This window comes from Peromyscus leucopus, chromosome 1 (assembly GCF_004664715.2).
Source record: "Peromyscus leucopus breed LL Stock chromosome 1, UCI_PerLeu_2.1, whole genome shotgun sequence".
In the NCBI taxonomy this organism is placed as follows: Eukaryota; Metazoa; Chordata; class Mammalia; order Rodentia; family Cricetidae; genus Peromyscus; species Peromyscus leucopus.
This window is the reverse complement of record NC_051063.1, coordinates 101,188,525-101,203,318: the sequence shown is the minus strand read 5'-3', so window position 1 is coordinate 101,203,318 and position 14,794 is coordinate 101,188,525. Positions and strand designations below refer to the sequence as shown.

General features: G+C 35.5%; 2 protein-coding genes across 2 annotated transcripts; one reads left to right on the top strand and one right to left on the bottom strand.

The window, feature by feature from the left end:
* Window positions 1-4,478: 4,478 nt before the first annotated feature.
* LOC114706592 (olfactory receptor 51G2-like) lies at window positions 4,479-5,438 on the top strand. Its single transcript, XM_028889047.1, has one exon. The coding sequence runs from the start codon at window positions 4,479-4,481 to the stop codon at window positions 5,436-5,438; it is 960 nt and encodes a 319-aa protein (XP_028744880.1).
* A 5,563-nt stretch (window positions 5,439-11,001) lies between these two features.
* Window positions 11,002-14,168, bottom strand: LOC114706647 (olfactory receptor 52Z1-like). The gene is made up of 2 exons (XM_028889140.1): window positions 14,156-14,168; window positions 11,002-11,936 (listed from the first exon to the last, which is right to left on the bottom strand). The coding sequence occupies exons 1-2, from the start codon at window positions 14,166-14,168 to the stop codon at window positions 11,002-11,004; spliced, it is 948 nt and encodes a 315-aa protein (XP_028744973.1).
* Window positions 14,169-14,794: the final 626 nt, after the last annotated feature.

Below are 14,794 nucleotides of genomic sequence, written 5' to 3'. Positions count from 1 at the left end.
GAAAGATGGCCAGGAAAGCCCCTGGGATGAGAAAAATGTTTCAGTTTAGAATTTAATTATTAGCTGTTAACACACTGAGACAGAACATTGTAGGGAACATGATTACAAACTAAATGAACAGTGCCTATGGGAAGAAATCCTTAACTATTGAGAAAGAAGAAAAGGGTAGGACACATTTTAAAAAAAGGGAAAAAATAACATAGACAACTAAGGAGAACAATTCATGTCATTTATGATCATACTACCTATTTAAAAAGCCCAAAATTTAATCCAAGTACAGTGGGAAACCATTTCCTTCATAATTTGTAATAAAATATGCACAAGAGAGAATTCATGTTAATGTCAAAAGTTGGATCAAAGCTAATTCTAGAATTATTTTTCAAAGCCAGGTTCAGATTACTTCTGGTATCCTAGGGCAACCAAAACATTCTTATAGTGAGAAGCAGAACCCCCAAAGCAAAAAATATAAGAAATATGTTTTCTGTATTTAGTTGGTCAGATGTGGTGGCCATTGTGATGGTATGCTGTGGTGGTCATTGTGATAATAAGCTGTGGAGGTCATTGTGATGGTAAGCTGTGGAGGTCATTGTGATGGTCAACCATAGTGGTTACTATGGTGGTCAGTTGTAGTGCCCATTGTGTTGTTGAGGGATAGTGGCCACTGTGGTGGTCAGTTGTAGTGTTCACTGTGGTGGTTAGTCAGAGTGAGTGTGTCAATGAGTGGGTCTCAGTTTCTTGTGCCTTTCTCTTGGGCTCTTTTCCTTCTGTTTGCCTTGTTAAACTTTGGTGTGTTAGTTTTTATTTTATCTTATCTTATTATATTATCCCATAGAGGCCTGAATATTTTCTAATGACAGACAGAAAGGGGTGGATTCAGATGAGAGGAGAAGTGGGGAAGAACTGGGAGGAGTAGAGGGAGGGGAATCTGTAATCTGGGTATATTACATAAGGGAAAAAAGCTACTTTTATCAAAGGGGAGGGAGGAAAGAAAAAAGAAAAGAGAACACCAAACCTGGTGAGTGTTTTTATCAGTCAGCAGTGTACCCATCCAGGCTGTCAGTCAGTAGTGTACCTGTCAAGGCTGTCAGTCAATAGTGTACCCTTCAAGGCTGTCAGTTAATAGTGTACCTGTCAAGGCTGTCAGTTAGTAGTATACCTGTCAAGGCTGGTACATACATAATTAACCATCAGGTATTAAGAAATCAATATTATTGACGATATATAGGGAACTTGCTCTATGTGCTGGCTAGGTTTGTATCAACTTAGCACAAGCTAAAGTCATCTGAGGGGAAGGAAGCTCAATTTTAAAAAATGCCTCCAAAAGATCTGGCTACAGGAAAGCCTGTAGGGCATTTTTTAAATTATAGATTGATGTGGGAGGGGTGAGACTATTGGGGATGGTGCCATCCCTGGGCTGGTGGTCCTGGGTTCTATATGAAAATAAACTGAACAACCTAGGAAGGGCAATACAGTAAGAAGCAGTCCTCCATGGCCTCTGCATTAGCTCCTGTCTCCAGGTTCCTGCTCTTTTTGAGTTCCTGTTCTGACTTCCTGCAGTGACTAACAGAGGTGAGGAAGCATAAATCCTTTCCAAGTTGCTTTGACGATGGTGTTCCATCGTCCAACTCTAACTGAGATACTCTATATCTAAAAATTATTTAGTATCCTTACATATTCTGGATGCAGTTCAATATTTGATTTCATGTAGTATTATTCAATTTCTTCCAGATACCAAGACCCTAAAGAGAGACCCTAAAGCTTTGAGAGAAATCCCAAAGCTCACTCCTAAGTAACAGCATAGTGCTTCAGTCTGGAAGTAGAGGACAAAGGCCTTTGGGAAGTGGCATGAAAGGGAATGTTGGCACTGAGGTAGCTACAGCCACTCCCTTACATTTATCTTGGGGCCTCCTGTCTCTTGGGATTGTAGGAAGATTTATAAATTAATCCTATTTGTTTGTTGAGTTGAATGGCCACTCACAATAAGGGAAATTATTCTACCCAGTGTGAGAGATCAGGGAAATATTTAGGTGAGTGAAAATGGAAATATACAGTTGAGAACTTGAGAAGCAAAGTAGTTTAGGTATTTATCAAAAGTAGAAGGTAAAAGTCTAAGAAGCTGTTTTAGGGTAAGTTATTATTATTATTATTCAGTTAAGGACATACTATGAACAAAATATATTAGATATTCATGTATGCTAAAAGTCTCCATTTAGCCTCAAGCTTTTCAGACTTACAAGGCTTTGATAAGATGCCCAAGACTGAAGTGGCTCATGGCCTTTGTCAATGGATTTGCTGCTTACAGGAGGCAAAGAGATGCTTTCAAACTTGACAGATAAAGAATTTCAGTTTAAAAACTAATCCTGGTGGCAGATGTCAAGTCTGTGAGGACTGATTTGAAATCATAGGTCATAAGCAGCAGAAAGTAGACAGTCCAAAGTGAGCCTTGCTATACAGCTTGACAGGAGGACTAGTTGCTAGAAAGTAGACAAGCTACATCACATATGTCTATATTTGGGTAGCCACAGACTCTAACATAGATTTTTGGATTCACAGCTTAGTAAGTCTCAAGGATTTTCATCTTTTGTCTAAATGAAACTTGGTGTTCCACTCTGGGCTCAATTTTCTATCTGCACTGGATAGAATGAAATTTGCCCAAATAGGAATATCATAATTATCAGTTGAAATTGACAATAGTGAAAACATTTAAAATGTGATTAATATATCAATGTTTAGCAGTCACTGGATGCCACTGAGAGGAAATTGATAATTCTCATAATACAGCTGCCCTTATCATTTTGAGAAATGCCCATTTATGAGTCTTTTATATTAAGATGCTGTATGTCTTCTCTGTTTTTAGTTTCTGCAGTAATAAAAATCATTGTTTTTCTCATTGTCGCTGTTGTCCTCAGCTACAGCAGAAGCATCATTTTGTGATTACTATCTATAGTATTCATTTTATATATTTAATTTACATCCTTTCTTGTTTTTTATTTTTAGTTACAGCTGTGAATGTTTGTTCAATGAGAAACAATAGATGTATGGTCTGATATGAAACTGATTTTACTGGTTTGCATGCAGTATCTCCTTGGTTTACAGCACAACACTGCTGATAAAGGATGCAACTTTGGTATATATAGAAAAGTAATATATATATACATATATATATATAATTAAAAAGTGAATCTATATTTCAACAATATAATTCAAACTAATGTGATGTAGAACCAGAGAAAGAATGTTAACCAGGAAGTGGCATCTCAATAAAGAAAAAAGTCAAGTCTATTTTTCTTAAATTTAGTATTTTTCTCTTTGTTGTAAAGTTTTCTTTGAAAACTATACTTTATTTCAATTAAGTGTATTTTACTATGTAATTAGCTTTCAGAGTAACAATCCAAATTTAGAGACTATGACACTCTTATAAGACCTGTACAGGCTCACATCAGACAAAATACCAGCAGGGATAAGGAGTGGGGGGTGTACACAAAGTTCCACCCTAACCCAAAAGCTATTTGCACTGATACCTACTGGATAGGGATAACCAGTTTCCTCCATTGTAGTGTCATTGATTATATCAACTATAAGGCAGACCATGTGCCTATGTGTTGTTGATCAACAAAAAACAGACTCTGTTTTTTATCTATTTTATTTTATTTTGTGTGTGTGTGTGTGTGTGTGCATTTTATTTTGTTTATGTTCTTGTTTCTTACTTGTTTTGCTGTTGGTTTTTTTTTAAAAAAAAAAAAAGAAAGAAAAAGAAAAAAGAGGAAATGAGGTGGGAAGGCTCTGGGAAGAGCTGGAGGAGAGAAAAAATAAGCAAAATAGATTGTATGACAAAGTTTAAAAAGAAAAAACCAGAGTTACAGTTTGAAATCAAATCATGTTTGGAGTCTATTGTCTGAAGAGAGCAAGATTATCCATTATACAAGTATCAATTATATAGCTGAGAATAGTTGGGGAAGAATGAGACCAGTGCTGGTCCAAACTTGCTTGATTTTTCTAAAGATACCATGGTGCTCTAATGCTATGAAGGAAAACATCAAATTTAACAGGATAACAAACCAATTTCAATCTCTGCAGAAGTTATATAAAGAAATGATGGTGTATGACCTCTACCTGTCAATAACATGTCTTTGGATATTATAAAGTTAAAACTGTGATCTTTAATTTGTGTGTATGTGCTCTATCAGGCTGATGTCTCTGGAAGCTCATTCATGTTTAAAGGGATGTTGAGTGATTCTACAGAAATGAAGGATTTGGTGGATAGAGAGTAGATATTTTAATTAACTGACTATAATCATCAGTGACACCAAGAAAAGGGAAATAGGATTGGGATGGCTTAAGGAGATAAGCATCAAAATGTCTTTTGTTTACTTTGTCTTTTTCTCCTTTTTTTCTTAAAATACAGATCCTGGCCCTGTCAATGCCTTTCCCGTTAGAGAGTAACTGTAGAACTGAATTGTGGTCTAACAGTCACCCCAATGGCAACCTCAAATTCCAGCAGCATCATTTCCTCCACATTCTACCTCACAGGCATCCCTGGCTATGAGGAATTTCACCACTGGATTTCCATCCCTTTCTGCCTCCTCTACATTGTTGGAATAACAGGCAACTGTTCCATCTTGCATATTGTGAGGACAGACCCGAAGCTCCATGAGCCCATGTACTACTTCCTGGCCATGCTTTCACTCACTGACATGGCCATGTCCCTGCCTGCCATGGTATCACTTTTTAGGGTATTGTGGTCCATTTCCCGAGAGATCCAGTTCAATATCTGTGTGGTCCAAATGTTTCTGATTCATACCTTTTCCTTCACTGAATCATCTGTACTCCTGGCCATGGCCCTTGACCGGTATGTGGCCATCTGCCACCCCCTGAGATATGCTACCATTCTCACCCCAAAACTTATTGCCAAGATTGGAATTGCAGCCTTGCTTCGGAGTGCTATTCCACTCATCCCTCTCCTGGTTCGTCTAGCATTCTTTCCCTTCTGCCGCTCCCATGTCCTTTCTCATTCTTATTGTCTACACCAGGACATAATCCGCCTTGCCTGTGCTGATGTCAGGTTTAATGTTATATATGGAATGGTTGTGATTACTATGCTGTGGGGCATGGATTCTTTGGGTATTTTAATAACTTATGTTTTTATCCTTCACTCAGTGTTAAGAATTGCATCCCGTGAGGGTAGGCTTAAGGCACTCAACACATGTGCATCCCACATCTGTGCTGTGCTCATTCTATATGTGCCTATGATAGGGGTGTCTATTGTCCATCGTTTTGCCAAGCATTCCTCACCCTTTCTCCACATCTTCATGGCTCATATTTACTTAATGGTGCCACCAGTGCTCAACCCAATCATCTATAGTGTGAAGACCAAGCAGATTCGACAAGGAATCTTACATTTCATCTGTCCCCACAAAATTAATTCTTCTGCAATGTAATCATGTCAACAAGGTGTTAGACAATTGGTGTGATGTCATGGTGAATTATCTATTCTAAGTATGTTGTACTCAGAATTGACAAAAAATATGCAAACCAGAATTAGAGGCTCTGAAAGTGCTCACAGTTGCTCAAAGAACTAGATAGTCATTTTCTTAAATGTACTTTTAAAATCATCTTCAGTCATTAATGCATTAGAGATGATGATGATGATGCATATTAGAGAGAGATATGATGCAAATCACTGTCTTCTGTCCTTGCCTGTTACTAACCTTAAACTTCATATAAGGGACTTATCTACAAAATTTTCCTTGAATTGGCAAAACCCAGCTTCTTTTTGCTTTTTGACATTTAATGATGTTTGGTATAGAACCTTACATAACTTTTAATGTTTATCATATTGTGCTTGAAATATGCTTATTTGATCATATTTATAGATGGTAATGACTTGACTTGATACTAAATTTATACTGTAGATCAAAGCAGAAGTTGCTAGCTAGCATATTGCTTAAGAATCACCTTCTTTAAAAAAAATGTATGCATATTGTTCTTTCTTATCTGGGGAGGTGTGGTCACTTTAGAAGGGAGCAACATCAATGTCAATTTTCTTTATTTGGTTTATGGAAAAGATTTTAACTTTACAGAATTTTAAGAGTAATTTTACCATGTCCCAGAGATTATTATGTGACACAAATAACTACAATCCATTAGTTTAACATGTGCTTTAATAAGAATACAGGAAGAAAACATTTAAATATTTGCAAATGCAGGTGAATATGGTTTAATTATTTCGAAGTTTTGGAAGAAGACAACATGAAATTCCAGATCACTTCTGTAGGCGGCTCTTACTGTTTTTGCATGTATTTTGTTTTAACTCTTTTTGTTTAAGTTTTTTCATACACTATATTTTGATCATGTTTTCCTCTCCCCAATTCCTCCCAGATCCTCTCATGAGTCTGATCACTAGTTAAAATTAAACCTTCTCTCATTGAAATAATCCAGTTCATAATCATACATAAATGGTGGGAAAATAGTGGAAATTTAGTTCAGTCTGAATGAAAAAAGACAGAAGGAAATGTGAAGGTCTGCCTTGCTAACAGATAATGTCTTTTCATATACTATATTCTGGCTGCTGTCACATAATTTGACTTCCTTTGGTGTAAGAGCAGCCCTAAACAATTACTGAGTACATAAACCCAAAGAAGCAATCAGGTCATTGAGTAAAAGAATGAGTAATTTGGGTGTTATCTTTTTAATACAGGTGCTGTAATGAGGTCACACTTAATACAAAAGAAGGGATCCTAGTAACTTGAAATAAAGACTTCAGATTCCAGGCAGTTTGTCCACTCCTTAAGAACCCATGATTCCTCTTTGTTCCTTGGTTGCTTTTTATTTTTGTTTTTGTTTTGTTTTTATCTGCCTATGTCTCTTTCCCCCAGTTTTGATCCTTTACTTGAATGTACTTCTTGTACTCTTCTACTTCATCACATTCAATTTGACCAAAGAATCATTAATTAAAAACAATCCTAGAACTGTTAACCTCAAAAAAAAAATATTTTCCTTTTAAATTTACAATGAAAGTTGCTTCAAAAACACTATTTTGGCCAGGCAGTGATGGCACATGCCTTTGATCCCAGCACTGGAGAGGCAGGGGCAGGTGGATCTCAGGGAGTTCGAGGCCAGCCTGGGCTACAAAGTGAGTTCCAGGACAGCTAGGACTGTTATACAGAGAAACCCTATCTTGGAGAAGAAGAAGAAGAAGAAGAAGAAGAAGAAGAAAAAAAAAAGAAAAAAGAAGAAGAAGAAGAAGAAGAAGAAGAAGAAGAAGAAGAAGAAGAAGAAGAAGAAGAAGAAGAAGAAGAAGAAAGGAGAAGGAGAAGGAGAAGGAGAAGAAACCCACTATTTTGAAAAATAACATTACTTGTAATTGGACATTGCATAAGTTGAATTTAGTTAAATTTAAAACACTTTAAAATCACACTTTCAAATACAGACTATATTTGATTTCATTAAAGCATTTTCTTTATTTTTGATAATTTCATCTGGGTACATGAAGAAGTATTTGTCTCATTTCTCCCTCTTACTCCTCCAATATTCCCCCAAACATGTACCTCCAAATATGTTTTTTTGATAGCTCAGTAAATTCAGTTAGTTCTGCCCATATGCACATAATCATGGGACTCCCAGCTCTTGCATGGGAAAATTACCAGTGGCCACATCCTCAAGGGAATTATTCTAACAGCCCTACCATCTATCCATTGCCAATAACTCTTCAAAAAGGGGTGAGCCATGCAGATTATCTGCCCCAGTTATGCTGGATTTTTACTGCCTTGCTCTTGTTCAGGTCTTGTGTGGGTAATCACAGTTTCTTAGCATTCATAAGTATGACCAATGTTATAAAAATAGAAATGTTGAACATACATTTTATGACTTTGTTTCAGAAATATTTTTATTAATTTCCTTATTAACAAAATAATGCAATTGACCAGTTCAACCTTGTTTTTTTTTATTCTTTTTTTAAAAAAAATTCATGTAATTTATTTTATAATATCCCACACATATAAATATATGTGCTAGAGAAACTATTTTAAGTACAGATGACACACACAAATGTGCACATACATATACACACATGCACACACAGGAAGAGAGAGAGAGAGAAAGAGAAACAGATAGATGACATACATAATTTGGGAATGAAAAATTTTATCCATTATGTTACCAATGTAGCTCATTGTTAGAACAACATTATATTTGCAAGTCTCAAGAAAAAAATCATAAAAATATACATTCTTAAAATTAAGGGAGATATCCCTAGAAAAGAACTTTTGGTCAGCATAATTGGTTGTGCACATCAGCAAATAAATGAATAGATGGCTTCCTGGAATTTCCCTCATTGTATGGGAATGTCATCTGGTGGTGTCATTATGCTGGCCGTGTTTAAGCAATCATGTTGTTGGAAGATCATGGGTAGGTTTTTCCCTGTCATGTGTATGGGATACTATTTAGAAGTCACCATCTTATCCTTGTAGTTCTTTGAGTGTTTTCATCCTCCAGAACTTAGGTATAGGGGTTGCACTGCAGAAGTGTCAGTTGGGGTAGGGCACCCCTCTGGCACTTAGTCTATGCATTCTTACCAGTTGTAGATCTCTGTACTAGTCTCCATCTATTGTAAAAAAAAGAGAAGCTTCTTTGACATACAGGGAAATTCCTCAGTGTCCTGCCCATAGGTAAAGGGATATAAGTATTTAATGGCTGCTGAGAGGGTAAGCATCCATTTACTCAAAATACAAACTCCAACAAAAATTGTCCAACTATATAGCACTGAATACAACATGTATGAGTGATGCTAAATGGATCAATAGGCTGTATACTCATTTATATGTGCATATATATAGATACATATATAATTGAATAATTTGTGAATTTAAGAGGGAGTGAAGACAGGAAGAGACTGAGTGGGAGAGAGAGGAGAAAGAGTGATATAGATGTAATATCTATATAAGAAGTTCTCAAAATAAAGATGGCTCTTGTTTATCCTTTTTATCATTCAAGTATTATTTGACATTTTTCAATTGTTGCAAATCACTTTGTTAGCTCACTTAAAAGCCAGTTTTTAATCTACTGGCTTAGACAATAAAACATATTTTAACAACAGTGTGAAATAGCCACTTTAATATACATGCAAATAGAGACAACTTTATACATTTATAAAAAATGTCTTGTTAGAAAGTTTTTAAGACATTCAATACATTAATAAAACTACCAGGTCATATAAATGCATTACTTTATTATATTCACAACATAATTTTTTTGCTTAAAATCAGGGAAATAGTTTGTCTTATTCAGAAGTGAATATTTTGCAGTAAGGAAATAATTTAAATTTCCTGGTTATCTCAGTCTTCTAGATGAAAAGCATAGGCTGACACCATAGAATGTGAACATTCAAATAGCTCATCATGGAGAATTAAACTAGGAAAATGATATATGTTTATATAAAAGAAAGAAAAGAAAACCAGCCATCATGGTATACAAATGGGTCCTAGTATTCAGGAGGCTAAGGAGGAGGACTATGAGTCTAAGGCCAGCCTTCACTACAGAAGAAAGCCAGATAAAAAGAATCATAAACAACAACAAAAAATATAAAAAATTTTAAAATATAAAGAAAAAGCTAAATAGCCAAATGAGCCTACTGAATGTTACTCTTAAGTTTCTATGATTCTTCTTATTAAGAACATCCCAGACAGACTTTTTCATTTTCAAATCAGAATATTATATTAAGGATATTATGGATTGACCTAAACTATCAATCAGATTCAATGAGAGGCAATTAAGTATTTTGTCCCGAGTCTCTACACCTTAAACTGAAGTCACCTACTCCAGCAATGTGCCCTAAAAGTGGAGTCCATAGCAGCCTGGCTTCTGTCCTTCCTAAGTCTTAGATAAATATTAATTTTATCTTTGGATATCATTATATAACTCAATGTTTGACAAAACATCATGTTTATGATTTAATTAATCCAAACAAAGTAAAATTCTAGAATGTAAAACTAAAGCACCTTTATTATATGAATATCTTAAAATCTGTAAGAGATAGATATTTTCTGGAAATTTAAGGGAAAAGCATTTGAATGATAGGCAAATTGTCTGTTGACTTCAGGGAAGCAAGTTAGTCTCCCAGAGATGAGCTTTCTTTATGCACTTCCCAATGATGAATGGTCAGCAAAAAACCACAAACACAAAAATGAAATTAGCAGGTTCCTGCATAAATATACATGTATAAATGGGTATGTAACATAAAAAAGTCAAAGAGGCTATCAATTGAAGACCATGGGGAATGGGAGGGCTTTGAGGGAGAGTAGCTTGGGCATGGGAAGGGGCAAGTGATAAAATTCTACTTCAATAAAAAAAAATTAAAAGTTAAAATAAAATAAAACAATTTATTTCATGAATATGCTCTATACATAAGGTGAATAATGAAGCTTATTTTATATGGTCATTAGTATTTATTATTTGATTAATTAAATAATCTGGTAAGCATCTATGAATTTGTTCATTTCTGCTGTTCTTGAGACTAGGATAATTAGTAATTCCAGAATTCACAGAAGTATTATTTTATTCTGACTATGGAAACTGACATAGAAAGATACTTATAATATAAAATATTTAACTTATTCTAGTACACTGATTTCCCCTTGATTACAGTAGTATGTTGATACACTTGTCAAACATACTTATATTTCCTGTAAATTTTCTAATTATGTCACAACAATAACCTTTGGGAATAATATGTTCTGTAGTTTTACTTACTTTAAAATGTTTTGTCAATTCTTTTTACTTAAATTTTCATACAGAGTACTTAGAATTTCCCATCTCCCAACTCCTCCAAAATCTTCTGCACCTCTCCACATACCAAACATTATGCTCTTTCTCTTTTGAATTATATTATTTTATTGCACATTTAATGCTCTAGGGCTAGAACTGAACAGACTGTTTTTGGATTTTTATTTGAGCCTCGTCGTTTATCTTGGATTCCCTGTCCTTTGCTGTTTCATTAGACTTGAATCATTTTGGTCGGAAACAGGGCCCTACTACTCGCACCCTTATCTCTTTGGTCTTTATTCCATAAACAATGGGGTTCATGGTTGGGGGTATCAGTAGATAGAGATTTGCCAGAAGGATGAGGGTGTGCCTGGCCACATGGTGCCCAAAGCGATGAGTAAAGAAAGAGAAAAACGCCAGGGTGTAGAATATCAAAATAACACAAATGTGAGCTCCACAGGTGCCAAAGGCTTTTGTCCGGGCTTCCCTGGATGGCAGTTGTAGGACTGTTTTCAAGATGAGCCAGTAGGACAAGGAAATGAAGACAAAGTCAAGCCCTGTGGTGAGGAGAGCTGCAGAGAGCCCATAAATGCTATTTAAGGTAATGCTGTTGCAGGCCAACTTGGCGATGCCCATATTCTCACAGTATGTGTGGTGGATAATGTTGCTATGACAGAAGTCTAGGCGGAGAATAAGAAGGACACCAGGAGTGACAACAGCCACACTCCGAGCTATCAGGGCCAGACCAACCTTGACAATGAGAGAGCCTGTAAGCAAGGTTGTATAATGCAGTGGTGTGCAGATAGCCACATAGCGGTCAAAAGCCATGGCCAGTAAGACAGCAGATTCAGAGAGGAACAGAGCATGGACAAAGAACATTTGTGTGAGGCAGGCAGGGAAGGTGGCAGCCAAGGGACCCTGCCAGAAAATGAGTAGCATTTGGGGTACAGTGACAGTACAGAGGAGAACATCATTGAATGCCAACATGGCCAGGAAGAGATACATGGGTTCATGGAGGCTCCGGTCCCAGACTATCACTGCCATAACCAGCACATTGCCAAACACAGCTAAGAGGTACATGAAGATGAAAGGGATTGAGATCCAAATCTGGATATCTTCTAATCCTGGTACACCAGTGAGCAAGAAGAAAGTGATCTGAGTATGTGTAGTGTTGAGTTCTATAAAAGAGAATTTTGGAAGAGTTTATTACATAGAAGCAAATGAGCTAGAAAATATATATATATGCACACTTTGAAGCTAGTGAAATCACAATTACTTTTGGTTTAATGAAGAGGAAAGGGCAAGACCATAAATAAGATTGTCTTAAGTGAGCTAGCATATGGAATGCTTTTCTAAAAATTCTTTTTCACAGCACAGTTTACTTTAAAGATACGTGGATCAGAAAGAGCAGAACTCCTCATTTTTTTGTGATTGATGTTGTTTGTTACCACCAAATAGTTTATTATATGGTTTTTAAATTTTTATTCTAAATGTCTATATCTGCTAAATAATAACCAAAAATAAACATGTTTTTCTTTCTTTCTCCATCTGAGAAAAGGCTGGAGAGAACAGTCCATTTGTTAAACCATCACCTGGTATACCATAAGCAGCAACAGCTTGCAAATTATTTGAGATTCTAATTTAAAAAATAAATTATATTATTCCCCTCTCTGTGCATGTGTATGTATCTCTATGAGTGTGTGGGAGTGTGGGATGGATGTGTATATGAGTGTGTACATGCATGTTTGTAGTTAGGAGGACATGCACAGTCTAGAGTGCATGCAAAGATCAGAAGACAGCACACAGGGCCCCAAGCTGGGCTTGCGGACAGAACTCACATTCTGTCTTAGCATTAAATGATTTTGTTTGCTAACCTTCACATGTTCCCCAAGAGGGAAATTCTTAATTCTATTGAAGGATGTGAAACTTTCCTTAATGACCTAATTTTTTTCTAGTACCAAAATGAGTAATCTGATTCACTTGTCTCATTCAAATTCTTGAAGACAATAGCTGCACAAACATGAAAATAAAAGAGCAGTGCAAAGTTAAATCATTCATACTTAAGTTAATACTGCTTCTCAAGGATCAGGGCATAGAATCAGATAAAAATCCACATCATTGTTGATTTTCATTCAGAGAAACAAAATACAGCAAAGTGTCAAGGCTCATCAGTACCCAACACCTAACACTGGCAGGGCTTTCCAAGGAACAGAAAATTTTCTATTTTCAAATCTATCAAGAGAACCAGGTGAAAATTTACACCCATATTTTTATAGCCATGGGTCTTGTTTTTATATTTTGAAAATTATAATTATATCATTGTGCCCCTTCCCTTCCCTCTCTCCAAAGCCTCGCATTCAAATCCTTTGCAGTCTCTTAGAATCAGGGCCTTAATCTTTAATTATTTAGAGCACTAAACAATATTTTTAAATTAAGATGTAATTTATATAAAAATGACTCAGCTATAGAAATATACATTTTCTGATCTCACAAAACATTCACTTAAGTAGCAAATTTTTTAATACAAATCATCAATTTCAACAAAGTCACAGAATATATTTATCAACAGGTTTTGACTCAACTATCAGGAAGCCTAAATTGAGGATAATGGATAGTTTTCTATCTGAAAAGAAATCTACTGAAATTTCCAATATGCACAGGCTCCATTTTCCATGATGGAACCTCACATAAAGTCTCCAGAAAATCTGTGTTGAAAGGTAGCAATCACTCTCCACATTAACAGGAATCCTCCTCTCCAGATAACACTAGTATTAGCAAGGAAGTACAGCATGCTAGCACACCAACACACTCTGCATTTATCCCATTTTCCTGTGCACATTTCCCTTTCTCTCTCTTTAGCTCTCTTGTTCTCTTCCCCTCTCTCCTCTCCACTTCCACTTATCTTTTCTCTCTTCCTCAGTTTCAGTAAGGAAGAAAATACATTTTCAGGTTCAGGACACAAATATAGCACATATAAATGTTTTTAAAATAAAATTAGTATAGCTATTGCTTATAATTAGGTCCACAGTTTCATCACATACCTGAGATTGAAAATTTGCATTCTCTAGTATTGCTTTATAACAACAGAGAAAACATCAGACCTTTTAATAGAAGACAAATCACATATCAGCATAGGAATTGGCAATGTAATATAAATATTAAATGATAATAATTGGATATAATTATGAATGCTTCCTGTCTAAAAAGCTTTTTCCTAAAACTTACAAATACTCCATTCAATGAAATATAAATGTACCAACTACTTCAATAGCATTTCTTATGCCACTTTCATGTGGGCAGAAACCTGGACATCTAATAATATACCAAGTTTGTTTACAAATCCATAGAAGTTAGTTTAATAATTTATAACTGAATCCATTGAAAGATTCTAACTCACCTTGTGGATTCATAGCTTTTTTGGGTCAATAAGAATGTTAAAGGGAAGGTTTTAAACCTTCTCTTAACAGCTTTTATTGTGATATCCATAAAGCTTGTGTGATATAGCCATACCCTACTGGTATGAACAGAGGGGAAAAGTATACATATACTTCTATGCATTTCACACAGATATTTTTAACATTAACCCAGGGAATAGCTTCTCCCTGGGTTGAGAGATCTTTTGAGAATTATTTTCATTGAGTAACTTTTTTCACAGCTGAGTACATAATTGGAATTTGACTACCTTACTTGGTCATGCCTTTAGCAAATCTGAAATGATATTTTCTTATCTTGAACTGTACTTAGTTATTTTAACCCATATCAAGTCTCTTTTTAACCTGTGTTTACACTTTTATAAGTTCAATGTTCAATCCTCTTGTAATTCTATAAATATATGAAAGTTTCCTATTCCATGTCTCCCATAAAACAGGAACACTTAATGCAAAAAAAACCAAACTCCTCAGGGTATTTATATTTATTTCAATAAAATGCAAAATGATTCTTAGTATGAATTTTATGTGTGGTGCCGAAGAAGATATACAATGTTGTATTTGGAGAACTCTCACGTTAATGTGCTTTAAAATTAGTAGAAGGCTTG

Coding starts and splice junctions, on each gene's coding strand:
- LOC114706592 (XM_028889047.1), top strand. CDS start 4,479: ATGGCAACCTCAAATTCCAGCAGCATCATTTCCTCCACATTCTACCTC.